The 16,028-nt window shown below is 37.7% G+C and overlaps 1 protein-coding gene across 1 annotated transcript in view; it reads left to right on the top strand.

Annotated features, from left to right (window-relative positions):
- Positions 1 to 7,381: 7,381 nt before the first annotated feature.
- The window catches only part of pcsk5a (proprotein convertase subtilisin/kexin type 5a), a 29,592-nt gene continuing 20,945 nt past the window's right edge, over positions 7,382 to 16,028 (top strand). The window contains exons 1-8 of the mRNA XM_072372591.1: positions 7,382 to 7,531; positions 8,651 to 8,755; positions 12,513 to 12,686; positions 12,803 to 12,946; positions 13,241 to 13,317; positions 13,560 to 13,648; positions 13,765 to 13,937; positions 14,106 to 14,312. Of these exons, the coding sequence (XP_072228692.1) occupies positions 7,382 to 7,531; positions 8,651 to 8,755; positions 12,513 to 12,686; positions 12,803 to 12,946; positions 13,241 to 13,317; positions 13,560 to 13,648; positions 13,765 to 13,937; positions 14,106 to 14,312 (1,119 nt within the window). The remainder of the gene's footprint in view (positions 7,532 to 8,650; positions 8,756 to 12,512; positions 12,687 to 12,802; positions 12,947 to 13,240; positions 13,318 to 13,559; positions 13,649 to 13,764; positions 13,938 to 14,105; positions 14,313 to 16,028) is intronic.

The following is a 16,028-nucleotide window of genomic DNA, read 5'->3' as shown; positions in this document are numbered from 1 at the left end:
AATAGTAACTCAGTCCTGTCCTGTGAAGTGACTGTCCCAGGAGGGGATGGTGTTTGTATTATTGGATTTACTTTAGAAACGTGTGTTAATTGGTGATCCTAAGTTGACATAAATTGAGAGTGAACGTGTATGGTTGTTTGTCTCTCTGCAGCCCTGTGACAGACTGGTGGCCTGTCCAGAGTGTACCCCACCACTCGCTCTTTAGCAGCTGATTTTAGACTCAACTCAGTCGGAACAAATAGCATCTTTTGCCACATTCTGAGTTGAATTAACCTCCTTGAAGGCGTTCATTATTTCTTTGCTTGACAGCTCTCTTGTAGGGAGAATGTTTCCTTCCAGTATCTCTCTTTTTTTTTTAAATTGTTTGTGTCTTGTTTCTTAAAGTTTTCATGTGTGAATTAGCTATAGTGCCACCTTGTGACAACACTACATGGTTTAGTGTATTTGTTTCAAACCTGCCGGCAACTGGAAACCATTCTTATCACCAACATTTAAGAAGCTTGCTTCAAATTTGCTTGATATTTGAAGCAAAACACAGCTTATTTCTGTGTTGTCTGACAACAAAATAAATAACTCAACAAAACTGTTCCAAAATGACATTATTCAGGTCTAAGAAATGGAAACTTCTCACTTGCATGTCATGCTAAAACACTAATGATGCAAAACAACAGCGCTTATATAACTGCAGAACATTTTAGGCAAAGAATAACAGGAGTTCAAGTCTCTACTGCCTGCAGGGCAGTTGGTGTGCTCACGCATACGTTTGACAATTATTTTCAGGGGAATATGTCACTGTTTGAGAAGAGTTTTCTGAACATCAAAGTCAGCCTCTCTGAAGACACGTTAGATAACTTCAAAGTGTTGTGACTGCTTTGCCAAGAGGTGCTTTTCCTTTGTTTTGTTCTGCTAGCTTGTTTTGCTTTCCATTGTGGAGAAGCTGATACTGACTATGAGGGCAAGTTGCATCATGGACCTGTTCTATGTAATTTACCATTCAAGAACACAATGGACATTGAGCACGTCTTCAGACATTAAAAGTATTCTGACAGGTGGGTGTCACAGCAAGAGACCCTTCCCTCAAAGCAATCATTTCCCCTTGTTTCATTATTGTCTAGAACAGAGATGTGTTCATGACGAAATTTCATTATTGTGGAATTTCAATCTTCAATTGTCTTTGAATTGACTAAATGCCAAGTACATTTATTCCTCCCTATTACTTTTCGTCCTAAAGGTTGCTCATTTACAGACAACAAAGAGCTTGGCTTGTGCAATATATATGATGTTGTATCTTGTTAGCTGTTTCTCTTTTTCCCAGCAGTCTTGATCCAATGCTAAGTGACTGCTGCTGGTATAATGAAATATTTCATATTAATAGCCATCTGGAAATACGTAGGTATACACAGTCTGATAGAAAGACCAGCTGCTGCCTCATCAGAAATGATCAGCTGTTGTGCTGCCTTCATTTCCCTCGGCATCAAAGCAGAAACACATGGCTGATGCCTACAAGTCTCCTTAATTAGTAACCAGCAGGCAGTATACATCGTATTATGAACTTCGTTTACCTGCTGCACATATACTGGGGACCTAATTATAGGAGTGATGCTGCTGCAATAATTAGAACTGCTATCTCTAAAGATCAGTGTCTGTGTATATTTTAGAACAATCTCTGTGATATTGGCCTGCAGCCCATTCAGGCAACATAGTCAGAGTGTTCAATCGATGCATAGTATGAATCAGATAATGCTTGATTTCATTTGAGAAAATAGAAACCGTGATCAATCCAATCTATCAGAACCTGCCAAGCCTATTATGGTCTTGGATTTATTTTAAGTCTGTCATTAAGTACTTTGCATCCCTCTTTTTTGAGATACATAAGAGGAATTAATATGGATGATTTCCTTTATGTTGGTACAATTACACAGCAAGGCAGAGACTTGCAAAACATTTTCAATAATCTGAAATCTTCTGCAATAATCCCAAAAGATTTCATTAAGATACAATTAGAACTGAGATACTGAGATGTGTTGCATCACTTATTCTAGTGATCTTTTTCCAGTTGTCACCAATGGCCACTGTTTGCAAGTTTTCACGTAATAAAGTATTATAGAGTATAATTTTAGCAATAACTTGTTTTGGCTCTGGATGACAAGGATTTTCTGTTTCTTTGGTAAATGCTGCAATGTAAAACAATGAAAAAGAGCTATCGGGCATATCCAAATAATCTTACAATATGGCTTGAACTTGTTTCTACTATCTATGAAAAGTACTGTCCTTGTATGTAAGAAGGCAAAAGACATCAACTAAAGCTAAGTGGGGAAACCTGTAGTTCAGTCTTTGAGACTACTTTTGTTAGTAATAACATTCAAACAAGTATTATGTGAATAAGTGAGCAAGACAAAATTTCCAAGAAGACTTACTTATCAAATAGCTAGAAGATAAAGTGACCTAAGAGAGTCGTAATGTTAAGTCAAACATCAACTGCCTGTTTATATTATATTTGTGAATCAAGTACTTTAGTTTTGTAGACAATATAAGTTAATCATGGTGCAAGGTATCATGGGGCATTGTGTTCACAAGATGAGTCCAAGCAGAAAGTACGGATCACATTAAGACTCTACAACTCTACTGTGAAAATGTTAAGTGGCCAATGGAAACAGCAGGACAAGGGCCTGCCTACTGCTTTCTGCTTCCAGGCCTGGACAGCTTGCTGTTACTGAGGAGGAAAATTAATCCTCAAGTTGAACTTATCACAGGAGCAGTGAAAGACGGGTAAGACTAAGCAAAGTGGAAGTAATGTGCTTTCATCTTCTGTAGCGCATGAGAAAGAAGGTAGATTGGCAGGTAAAACATGCCTGATCAGAGAGGAAAAATCAGGCTCATGTTGTCACCATATTCAAATTAAAGGAACAGTCCTAGCAGAGAGTTAAAGGAAATTTTATGTTTTGGCAACCGCCTGGCCACAAGTCTTGCGTGACATAAATTATATCATCCTCACCAGTTTGCAATGGTCCGCTAGGTTCCTCTGTGACAAACTGCAAGGAGCCCAAATATTTGTATTCATGTAGGTTGAGGGTACTGTTACAATTGTGCCTTCCTTACTGAAAATGTGGAGCCAAATCAGGAAGGATTTCCTTATTACTATTGTTTAAATATCATATCTTTAAACCCTCAATAATGGATCTATCCTCTAAAATTGTATCACTAGCATGACGAAGCTATACAACAATGGCATTTTTTTCCATCCTTTGCAAAACTGTCCTCTAAATACCAGATATATAGGCTAATCTTTTTGTTACCCTAACACCCCCCTAACACAAATCTGCTAGAGAAAGGCGATTCTTTAAAAAAGAACAAAGTTTTCATCCCTCCTTGTAGAGACAGTGCATAGGATTTGGTTTTAGCCATCTTTTATTAGAAGCAGCAACCATGTGCTCCTTTAATTGATTAAATGTTCCAAATGCATCAAGTGTGAAGTGGCAAGCACCAAGTCACCGCCCTTTAGTAAGCTGTCCTTGCCCACTATCCCTTTGTGCTATCGTTTGCAAGAAAAGCTGTGAAGAAGCATTAATGAAACACAAACTGTCGAGTGAAAACATATAATGTCATCAGCTTAGAACTGCACACACAATGTAATGATGGTCCCTGCAGTTTAAAATATGTGATCAGTTTTGAGGATTTTAAGGTCATTTAATATAATCAAAATATTTCAATTAATGCTGCAAGTGGCAATTAATGGCCCTCGCCCTTTAGCTCCAGCCTTTGTTGGGATGGAGGGACCGTGGCTGAGTTGAGGCATTCAAGCCGGACTTGTCAGGGACCTCGATCGAAAGATGTCGATATTGCTTCCACGAAGCAGGCATTAGGTGGCGCCGTGATCATGAGTCGACTCTGATGTGCAAACGTATTAAGGCTGGTTCTCCTATCTGTCATGAAAATTGTGAGTTGTCATTTCAACAAGTTTAACATCGGATTAGTTGCCAGGCAACCAGAAGAGAGAAAGTTATTTAACCAGCACAAGAAAAAGTCTGACACATGACAACTTCTCAACCAATTTGTTATGAAGTTAATTCTTCGACAGGCAGGGCATAATATTGCTTTTTCTTTTCATTTTAAGGCTACTGTTTCCTGTTTTTACTACTGAGCTAGGATAAGCTAACCAAGTGGTGTAAGCAGCTACATGATAGCTGACCAAGAAAGTGTTACACGTGGTCTAGAACTATTCACCTTTAACTGAACTTGCAATTTTTTTAACTTGAGATCTAATGCAGTAATAATGTGGAGGATTCCACATTTAAGTAACTGTCATTAATCACCACTCAAGTTTCATGTCTTCCACTCAATGGGGAATTGAAACATTAAAATGTGGTCTTCTTTTACACCCTGAATGGTTTCCCTGTGATTGCTTCAGAGTGACCCACTTTAAGCGGCGCATTTATAAAAGCATGGATATCATTTTACAATGCAGACTGCTGTGAAGCCAAGAGTAGAGGCATTTAGCCAAAAAATTAAAAGAAATGTAGTTTGAAAATCCACTGCTTCCAGGCAGATATCATATCCCCCGCACATCCTTTGGGTCCAGGCTTTTTACAGCTAACACACAGGCTATACACAGATCAGTGTAGGCAGTGACAGCTATTTGATTGAGAATGTCAGTACCAATTGTGGCAGAGTGGTCACAGAGGCTAAACAAGCCATTCACATACACTTAATGCAGCTTTTCTCTATTTGGTGTTCTTGATCCCAAAACGACGGTGTTCTGTCTGAGAGCACAAAGGGAAAGTGTCTGAAATAACCATTACATGTTACTAATAAAGGGAGGATAGCATGACTGTGCAGTGGTTTATGAATGAAATCAAATTCTTTGCGTTCAAATGTCCAAAACTTTACGCTACACTGTTTAAGATTCTTTGCTGCACAAACATTAAACTATTCCAGTGTAAGTAAACAATAATGATTATTGATTTTGAAATAAAAATAGAAAGAGTGTCTGAAAAGAAATGTTTTGGAGTAATTAAAGGAAACAAATATGGATGAGTAGGGAGCAGCAGGTGTGGAAAGGAGGAGGTGAAAGGTAGAAGTTATATGGCATATGTTGTGTTTTCCTTGTCTTGTTTGGATTGATTTTTTTCCTATTTCTGAGTGTTTTTTATTAGTTTGACTGTTTCTCAAAGTTTCTGAGAATAAAAAAAATGAAAATGAAAATAAATTGTTCATCAAGAAGCAAAGGAATTATAAAAGGGTATTATAAAGTCCTTTTTTGAATTATTTATGTTATATCTTGAGAATTAGCTGTACAACTTTTATGCATATTTTATTGGTTATTAGTTTTTCTTATTCAATATTAACTTTTTGACTTTAACAAGTCAGATAATTTCTTGAAGTCAATGAAAGTCTCTTATTCATTTTGTAAATATGATCTTCAAAACTAAAACTTGTGACTCAAAATGATGAAAGAACTTATTCTGCAGAAAATACTTGCTCATTGATTGGTTCCATGTTATACAAAACATTAACATATTCTTATTGTATATATATACATCTGATGACAACATCTTAGTAACATCTGGTAACATCTTAGAGTATTTAGAGTTTGCTCTGTTTGTGGTTCCAAGCCTTGTCAGGCCCCTTTTTGCCATGGCCTGTGTTTTTTTTTGTTTTTTTTTTGTTTTTTTTGCTCATTACTTTCATCGATCTGAACTTTATTTGGGAGTTTGTGTGCACTCTGCCTTCTTTCACTCATGGTCTCTGTCGATTGAAACGTATTTCATTCTCATTACTCACCTTATTTATTTTCATTAGTTTAATTTGTTGACTGTAAGATACTGTTGTCTTTCTGCTCCTGTGGATGTGTTGTCATCGACTTTGTTTACACCAAAAAAATTATTGTGTTCGTCTGACCGAAACTAGTCTGACTGATATCAAGCTTCTCCAAGTCAGACTAACACAACCACACAGCAAAGTGTAAGTGTATATTGATACTGCCAAATTAAAGATAAAACTGCTCTCATTCACATATTTTTCTGTTCTTTTGTCAGATGGCAAACATCAGAAACGTCAGAAATTGTAACAAAAAAATCTGCCCATTAAGATCATGTATCAACTTACTGTCTCTTAAAGCATTTCCATTCTTTCACCTTGCTGTAATACAATCCTGATTTACCTACAGTATCATCTGACAAAATCACTCTTCCAGTTTGTGAACCTTAAAACTTTGTGCTTCTGACTCATTTTAAAGCACACCGATCTTTGTTATACATATTCCTGAACCTGAAACTGAGCTGGAGCACCTAGTGGCTGAGATACAGTAGTTCACAGCTTTGGTTTCCAGCCCTGCATGACATCATTTTGCTTCGTAGTCACTTAACATTTTTGTGGGCTATTGATAGCATCTTTGTCGCCTCTTCAACAATTGCAGCATCGGACACACTTATGTCAATAACTCTATTCTTCTGCCATTCATGTAAATTGGAATTTTGGTTAAAAAATGTTCAAGTTGACCCGTAATTGGAGAACTCAACTGTGCATGTAACAGTACTCATTATTATCCTGCTCTTTCCCAATTGCCAATTCTTTTTCACTTTGTGTAAACTTCCTACGTCATACGATAGTAATAATAAAGTTAAATATCTGTAACTGCATTTGGGTAAATTATGATATGGAAATACTGAAAGGACTTTGAAATTGTAACCGAGTGAGAAAATATTGCCATTTTACAATCATTAGTGGTTATCATAAAGATGCCTGTAAAGTTGAGTTGTTTTTTTAACATGTATTTTATACAAATGGGGGAGATGCATTTATGAATTACTTATATGTGTGTGCATAGCATAACTCTGGACAGCATATGTCATGTGAGCAAACAATCTCGCCTACGTCTTTTAAAACTTTCATATTGCTGATCTTGTCAATACATCTGGATGAATAAAGTTTTTTTTCTTATTCTATTCTATTTACAAAGAATTGAAACTTATACACTCTTACCCTTTTTCAGAAACTAGGTGTAAATAATGCAGTTAAAGAGGGTTTGTTTAATTAAAATGGGACTTGCAGACAAAGTGTGGACTACAACACACATGTTGGATCCTTGAAAGGGACAGACAAGTTGATCTGCGGCTCCCATGTTGGAAGTAATTTGATAGGTGATTGGTTCGAGTGAAACAGAGTCAAGTCTTAACAACTTCACCTGGCAAACATCATTTGGTTCCTGCAGAACACCCTTCTGACGACAGTAGACTAGACTTTAATGATTTTTGTATTTGAACTTTAATCTAAAACTGTGCACGATGAGAAGCACCTTAAGCATTACTGGCAGCAGGATCATCTCATGAAACTTCTGGTCAAAGTTTAATCAGAGAAAGCCTGTTAATTGATGTGAGCAGTAATGGTGTGTTTTTTCACGCTGTGGATGGGAGCTTTGCTTCAGTTTTGTCATGCAACGATGTACACCAACGACTGGGCGATTAAAGTAAGAGGGAACCTTGAGTCTGTAAACAGGATTGCGGAGAAATATGGATTTACCAATATGGGTCAGGTGAGTGTATTCAAATACAAGTAGCAGTCAGAAATTAACTCATCAAGCATTTTCACTTCTCGTTTCAATAGGCCAGTAAGATTTAAGAGTTAAGAGTTAAAATGGTAATATTTTATATTAGAATTAATCATTAACTTTGGCATTTATTTGAATGAATCAGTGATCTGGATCACTGATTAATTTCTGTTCAAGTTCCAAGAAAACAGATTAAAGATAAAGCTGCAGTAGGGGATGATGAAAAGATAAATAGCCCAGCTGTTATTTGTAGCACTTAAGGAAAAGTAAACTATAGCAAAGTTGAGCTATACAATTTAATTGTAAACTCAAGTTTTCCCGAAACTGTCTCCAGTTTTACTTTTGTGGTGTCCAGAAAGAAAGAAAAAAAAATCATAAATCACCATATTTATGCATGTAAAATTTGTTCTGATGCTTCTTAATTTATTGTCATTTCACATAATTTACCTTGTAAGATTACTGGCTGACAGTTAAACCCTACAGAACAAAGATTTTGAACCTTATTACAGTTTATTTCAAGGTTGCAGGACCCAGAGAATGGTGACATAAATAATTTAATAAAGCAACTAAATAAACCAAGTTATAGAGCCCTGGCCTATAAAACTTCACGCATACTCCCTCGGGTAGGTGCTGTAATGAAACTTTCAAATCTTGGATCCACTGCAAGTAAAATGAACTAGAAAGAGCAATTTAAGTTAAATAGACTATGCTGCGAAGGTAAGAAATCTGCAGAGTCACCAGCGAATAGATCAAGGCCTTAATTTATTGTTTTATGTAAAAGAGAATGACTTTTTTTTTTTTAAATCAAACATAAATCTCTCAGTTTCATCAAATCTGCATGACATAATAGTCCCAAATGCACACATGCATGTTGAAGGCACACTCTCACAAGCGCACACATAAGCAGTGTGACTGAAGTCTTGTGGCTCAGGTTGCCCTTACCTGAAAAACTATCACAGGTGTAAGGTAGCTGCCCGAATGAAAGACACCAGCAGCTATTTCATAATTTAACAGCTGTTTATAACAGTGACCGAGCGAGAGGAACCACACCTTCAACTAAAAAAAAAAAAAGTTATTCAGAGGATTTGATGTCTGTTTCACCAGATCGGAGGCCTAAGGAGCTACTATAGTTTCCGTCACCACGAGACAGCAAATCGTTCCACTGTGGGCAACAAAGAAGTGACTTGTCGCATCACCAAGGAGACCGAGGTATAGTAATGTGATATGAGGAGAGATGGAGGACTCTGCTGGATTATTAATGAGCAGCATGTCTGCTCCCTCGCTCCAGATACACATAAGGACTCACATGTGTGCTGCCTGCCTTTGCAATGTCTTTATTCATACCCACAAGGCATAAAGATGACAAGAGTCAATACAGAGCAACATCAAGAGCACACAACATTTAGAAGATAGTTGCAGCTATTTCCTCTGAGATGTGCTTCAAGTACATTGAAAGATTCAAACTTTTTTTGGAAAGAAACAATTCTATGTGCCAAGAAGTCTGAAAAATGAAGTTGCTCCGTGGTGTGCTGGTTCACTGCCGCCTTACAGTAACAGGGTTCCTGGTTCTTTTTCCAGGCCCTTTGGTGTGAAATTTGCATGTTAAACCTGTGCATATGTGGGTTCTTTTCCAGGTTGTGTTGCATTAGGAGTGCATGCACAGAGCTTCATATGTTTTATAACAGTGTCTTTCACAAAAAAAAGTACCAGGCAGACCAACCTTCTTTAACTTATATTATTGTTGTTATGTTGCAGTAATTCCATGCTAATATTCCATAAAACTAGATGGAAAACCGTTAACTTTAACCTCCCCAATTGCTGAAGTGAAGCTCATCCAGTCAAAGGGAAAATAAATTAAAATTAAACATTTATAGTATATCAAACACGATTATGGACCAAACACACCAAATCCAAGTATAAGGAAAGAAAGCTTTAACATGAACAAAAAGCTATAAAACCTGAACAGCATAATATGAGCCCTGAAGTTCACTCTGAACAGAAAACAAAGGCAGAAAAGTTCACGGGTCAAGAACTTGATAAGAACTTGATAGTTATTTTTGTAACAGTTTTGTAACAGCAGTCAAGTTCCTGATGTCATTTTGAAAGGTATACATATACATTTATAATGGACTACAGATTTAAAACGATGTGCCTAAGACATCAGAGAATACAGGAATGGATGCGGAGCTGGAGAAATCAGGCTGATTTGATTTAATTAATCCTTAGTTTTACATCTCAATGTCTCTCTACATTTCAAAACATATCACTTCTACATAGTTGGTACACTCATTGATTTTTGCATAACCAAACCATAACTAGTGACTGAAAACATTTTTTTCTAGTTATTTTGCTTGTCTAAAACTGCCGTTTATATATAGCTTTCCACTCAGTCTAAAAAAAAAAGTTTAAACATTTGTTCCATCATTTTTTTAACCATTTCTGATCTGTGTTGCAAGGTCATAAGGAGTGTAATGCTAAGACATAGATTGGTATTGAACAAAGTGAGCTGTCAGTGTGAAAAAAACAAAAACAATTCGGTGTCAAATCCTTCAGAGGATGTGAGGCTTGTGTAAGATGGGCACATTTCTCCCATCGCAATGAATTGACTCAGGACTTGTGACTAGCATCCTAAAGGGGCATGTCAGTGGGGGGAATTCATGTGACACAAGCAAAATGTTAGAATTCAGAAAGCTGAAAGTTGACAGTTTGTGTCTGTGAGGAGTTTTTTGTGTCGTGTTCTTTTGACTTGAATGGTAATGTACATTCAAAACTGGCAGCCATCAAATAGTACCTGGTGAACTAAATTTTACTACTTAACTTTACTATCACTACATATCAGAAAACGCATTTAGTGATAAAGTCATTAGAATTAATGGTGTTCAGTAATCTAAACCAATTTTTGGACAGTCAGATATCTTTACTGTGCGAGATGAATCTTAACATAACTATCAAAATGAATCCTGAGGGTTTCTGATTTTCTCTAACAAAATTTCAGCCAATTCTAAATGTAGAATCATAGATTGTTTTCACGAGATAACTGATTATAGTGTTATTTGAAAAGTCAGGGCATTACCGAAGTTATTTGGGTCATCTTCTGTGGCTCAGGAATATTCCACCAAAATTCCAAAAAACAGTTTTTGGAGAAAAGGCCAGATTAGTCAGAGTCTTAGGAGAATTTATTAATAGGAACAAAGTCAAGTCAAATATATTTGTATAGCACATTTCATGTACAAAACAATTCAAAGTGATTTACATTTACATTTACATTGCACCAGGGAGCGGAAAAAGCATTAAAATATGTAAAAGAATAGAAATAGAAATAAATAAAATAATTAAAATGAATAAAAACAAGCAACAGTCTAGATAAGTTAAAAGACTACTATGCAGTTTTAATGCATAGACATGAGAAAATAAATGTTTTTAACCTGGATTTAAAAATGTCTACATTTGGTGACAGTTTAATCTCCACTGGCAGTTTGTTCCACTTGTTTGCAGCAAACAAATGTTGCTTCCTTAAATGCTGCTTCTCCATGTTTAGTCTGGACACTGGACTGGACCAGCTGACCTGAGTCCTTGGATCTAAGATCTCTGCTATATTTATATTCTCTGAACATATCACAGATGTATTTTGGGCCTAAACCTTTCTGGGATTTTTAAACCATCAGTAGGCTTTTAAAATTTATTCTGTGACTGATTGGAAGTCAGTGTAAAGATTTTAAAACTGAGTTAAACCTGAGCTGGTGGGATGTGTTCAGATCGCTTCGTCCTGGTTAAAACTCTACCAGCAACGTTCTGGATGAGCTGCAGATGTTTAATGCTCTTTTTGAGAAGTCCAGTTAAAAGACCATTACAGTAATCGAGTCTACTGGAGATGAATGCATGGATGAGTTTCTCCTGCTCTTCTTGGGAGAGAAAACCTTTAATTCTGTTGATGTTTCTGAGTTTTTAAAAGCTGCCTTGGTGACAGCTTTGATGTGGCTGCTGAAAGTCAGATTTGAGTCTATCAACACTCCAAGGTTACGAACTTGGTCAGTGATTGTAAGGGCTCGAGTCTCAAGGTATTTACCAATGCTGACCCTCTTCTCTTTGCTACCAAACAGAATGATCTCAGTTTTGTCTTCATTTAACTGTAGAAATGTATTTCCTCCAGACACTGACACAGTACACCTGCTGGGCTGCAGTCATCTGGTGACAGAGACACATAAAGTTGCGTATCGTCTGCATAACTGTGATAATTGATGTTAAAGTTCTGTAATATCTGACCCAAAGGTAGCCTATACAAGTTAAACAGATGAGGTCCAAGAATTGACCCCTGGGGAACTCCACAAATCATGGCCACTCGCTCGGATTCATAGCTGCCAATTGTAACAAAATAACTCTGGCCTTCTAAATAGGACCTGAACCAGTTGAGGACCGCTCCAGAAAGTCCAACCCAGTTTTCCAGCCTGTGCAACCGGATTCTGTGATCTACAGTATCAAATGCAGCGATCCAACAGAACCAGGACTGAAACATAACCAGAATCAATCAGTATTCAACCTAATGTCGTTTAACGACTTTGACCAGAGCTGGTTCAGTGCTGTGATGACGTCGGAAGCCTAATTGAAAGTTACAGAGAATTCCACTTTCATTCAGAAAGTCATTGAGTTGGTTAAACAGCACGTAACCATATTTCACGGCAGCAAAAAGGGAATTCCCAAAGACGGCAGATTGTGGTATTCTCTTATATTTTCTGATAACTTTCTGAGTACTTGGCCAAAACCCATTCTCTATCTGACACCACTGTGTCTTGGATTTCCCACAAACATCTTCTGTTGTTGACCTTACCAGAGAACACTCTGACCCAAAACAACGTGTGTATTAATATTTCAAACAAAGAAACTGACAGAGCAGGCTAAAGCCTTGCTGCTAGCATGCCTAAAATCACACATCCACATCTATACAGATACCATGTGTGTTCCCTCTAAGGTGGTATGGCTTCAGCAGCAGGTGGTCCAGAGAAGAGTGAAGAGGACCTCCAGAGCCCATCACATCCATCCCACTGGCATTAGGACCAAACACCCTCCTGTTATCCATCATCAGTTTAACCACACCCAGACCCTACACCTCAGTGACCCAGTGTGGAACAGTCTGTGGTACATTGTGAGTCAATTTTTCCCTGACTAAATTTTGAAAGACAGAAACATAAACCCAGACAAAGTCTAGAATAGATTAATCTTTTCTCCGAAAGCCTAAATTTCCCACTATTTGCTCCACAGCAGTGCAGTGATGACTCCACAGGCTGCCACTCTAATATGAACATTGCAGAGGCCTGGAAAAGAGGGTATACTGGGAAGGGTGTGGTGGTGTCTGTCCTAGACGATGGCCTTGAGAGAGAGCATCCAGATCTGAAGCCAAATTATGTAAGTGCACTGGGATGGGACGTTCTTCTTGGGAGGGGGACATTAATCATAAGCAGTTTGGCAGAGCTTTTAGTGAAAGAGCGTGGAGCTGAGACAGATATTGCAAGTAGAGCTTTTGGGCCAAAGGTTTAGAAAGGCCAGCTAAGAGTATTGGAATGGACATTAAACGTCTGATCCACTTAACTGTGGACTGGACTGGTGAATAATGCTCTTTGTCTGATTTCTCTGATGAAATAGAGACAGATAGCTGCTGGCAGCAGTTATGTACTGCTACTTACTATCCACTTGATTTAGGATCCGCTTGCCAGCTGTGATGTGAACGAACAAGACCATGATCCCTCTCCAAATTATTCCAACAATGCTGCTAACTTGTGAGTACTTCTTGTCACTAGATTTCTGTTTGCAGCTGCTCTGCAGCTTCCCAATCATAATTCAAACTGTAATTAATGCATGCTTTTCTTCTCCATTTTTCAGTAATTTCATGCACGTATGGATATGCAAATTTTCCAGTTTGAATTATGTCTCCTCACTGGTTTGATGTAGCAGAAATAGTCTTTTCCTCATGCATATGCATCTCACCTCTTGTTCTGATGTTCTCCTCCTTTCTCTGAAGCCATGGGACTCAGTGTGCAGGAATGGTTGCCGCAGCTGCAAATAACTCTCACTGCACTGTTGGAGTCTCGTTCCATGCACGGATAGGAGGTGAGTCCATGTGATGGCATGCTGAAGTATCATGCTGAAGGACTTCTGGAGGTTGGAGTTTTGCGGTGGATTTAAACTTTTTTTAAACATAGCTCCTCTCTCACTGTTACCTTTAGGCATTCGCATGCTGGGTGGAGATGTTACAGACATTGTAGAAGCCCAATCATTGAGCTTCAGGCATCAGTATATTGATATTTATTTAGCCGGCTGGGGTCCAGAAGATGACGGAGCCACTTTGGAGGGACCTGGACCTCTAACTCGCCTTGCTCTGAAGAGCGGCATTCAGACAGTGAGATTGGGACAGGGAGATGAGAAGCCTTGTTGGTCGTGTTTGTTTTTGTCTGCGTCTTACCTCCAGTCATACATTTTCTTCATTTCTTTTCTTTTTTTTTTGTTATCCTTGTGTGTGTAAATATCAATATGTTATTCATCTTTTTCTGCTTCAAATTAATTTCAGGGCCGGCGGGAGAGGGGATCTGTTTTTGTTTGGGCATCGGGGAATGGAGGGCGAGAAGGTGACCACTGCTCCTGTGATGGCTACAGCAACAGCATCTACACCATCTCTATCAGCAGCAGCAGTCGCCATGGAAGCCGGCCAGATTACGTGGAGAGATGTTCCTCCACACTGGCAGCAGCTTACAGTGGTGGGGAGACAGAGGAGATGGTGAGCTGAAAGATTAGGACTATCTCCTGTGTGACTGTTAAGTGACGGAAGATATGCATAAGCCTTTAGATACCATTTAGATCTTTGTTGTCACTTTCCAAATCAAAGAGTATTCGATCAAATAGATATGACATGCCCTTGTTTTTGAAATAAGACGGAAAACATTAAACTTTAGAGCATGTACAGAGGGCCTCGGCTCATTTTAGCCACATTAAGTGTATACATGCAGGGTGGATTCAGCCCCCGACTGCTTTATCTGGGTGTGTTAGTCCAGTTTGAAAAGCTCAATTTTATATGATTTCTGTCAGACTGACATATTTATCTGCATTTCAAATGTCCAGACTATATATTTTTTTTCCTATTGTCAAGTAAGCATGCCTGAACAACTTATCTAAACAACTAAATATTCCCAGGGATGAATTGAAGATATCTTTATATAATTTTTATTACGTTTGAGGACACAGAAACATTGATTTAATGGCGCTTTTAATGTAATTCATGGGTGCCTGGTAATAGAACTGTAATTCATGCACATACAGTGGAAAAAATCATCTGATTTGGTTTTGATTATCATGAGGAATGATTAGAAGAAAATTAATAAGAAGACTCTTGAGAGTAGTTAAATAATGAAATAGTTTACTTTATAATAGCTGGCAATATTTGAAAAAAATAGGATATTTGTCTTCAAACATCTACCTTTTGATACCACATGTGACCTCATCCAATCCAAAACTACATGAAACTTGATTGTAAAATGAGAGTACTATGGGTCCCACAGCAAAAATGATCCAATCTATGTGAGGTCTGTAGTGTTATTATATTTAATAATTACCTTTAAGGCTGACAGCATGATTCAAGGGGATGTTCTGCTTACAATAAAATTATATTAATACAAATTCTGAAAATCAATTTTCTATCGTTTTTTATTATGCGACTTGTAACTTTGGCTTAGAGCCTGTAGCTTGATTTAACATCTGCTCCTCCTTGCCAGCTGCTCAAAGCCAGAAAATACACATTTAGGAAATGAGGTTTGTATATGTGTGTTGGGGTGTATCAAACGACAACTTCTGCACTTGAGTGTGATAGTCTGAGACACCTGTCAGTCAAGCAAATACGCCCCAGACATACCCTCTATAAACCTCTTTGCTGGTAGAACAATAATTTTCCTAACAAAACCAAGAATGATAGTTGAAACCAATGGACCTTCTGTGGACAATGATTCTGTATTTTCCAGTTGAGGACCTGTTGTTTGTTTATCTAACAGTAAAAGGCATGAGAGGATCTGCCATGTGAAACTTTGGCTTCCTTTTAAAAGTATTTAGACTTATACAGCTAAATTAAAAGCACTTGAAAAATAGAAAGTTGCAGATTGAATAAAGTTAGAGTTAAAAGAAATGTGAATATAAATTACAAGCAGAAAATAATAACATAAATAGCAAAACCAGAGTATATATTTTTTACCCAAAAGCCCCTCTGAACAGGCTTTAGTTAGACCTACCTGTAAAGATAATCAGTAAACCTCAGGCTACATACAACACATTATTTGTTTTTTGTCCTTTGGGTACATATCTGAACATTTGAGCCATCTTACAACAAATTTCAATTTTAGCTTGGCAATTTTAGCTTGGCCATTTTGAAAGACCATATAATATACAAAAGATGCTGGCTTATATTATTCCTTAAGATACAATCGGTTGTGAATGAGATTATGGACAG

The sequence above is a fragment of the Leuresthes tenuis genome, unplaced genomic scaffold (assembly GCF_036924035.1).
Source record: "Leuresthes tenuis unplaced genomic scaffold, fLeuTen1.0.hap1 SCAF_19, whole genome shotgun sequence".
Classification (NCBI taxonomy): Eukaryota; Metazoa; Chordata; class Actinopteri; order Atheriniformes; family Atherinopsidae; genus Leuresthes; species Leuresthes tenuis.
Note: the sequence above shows the minus strand (reverse complement) of the source record. Positions and strands in the feature narration are given on the sequence as shown.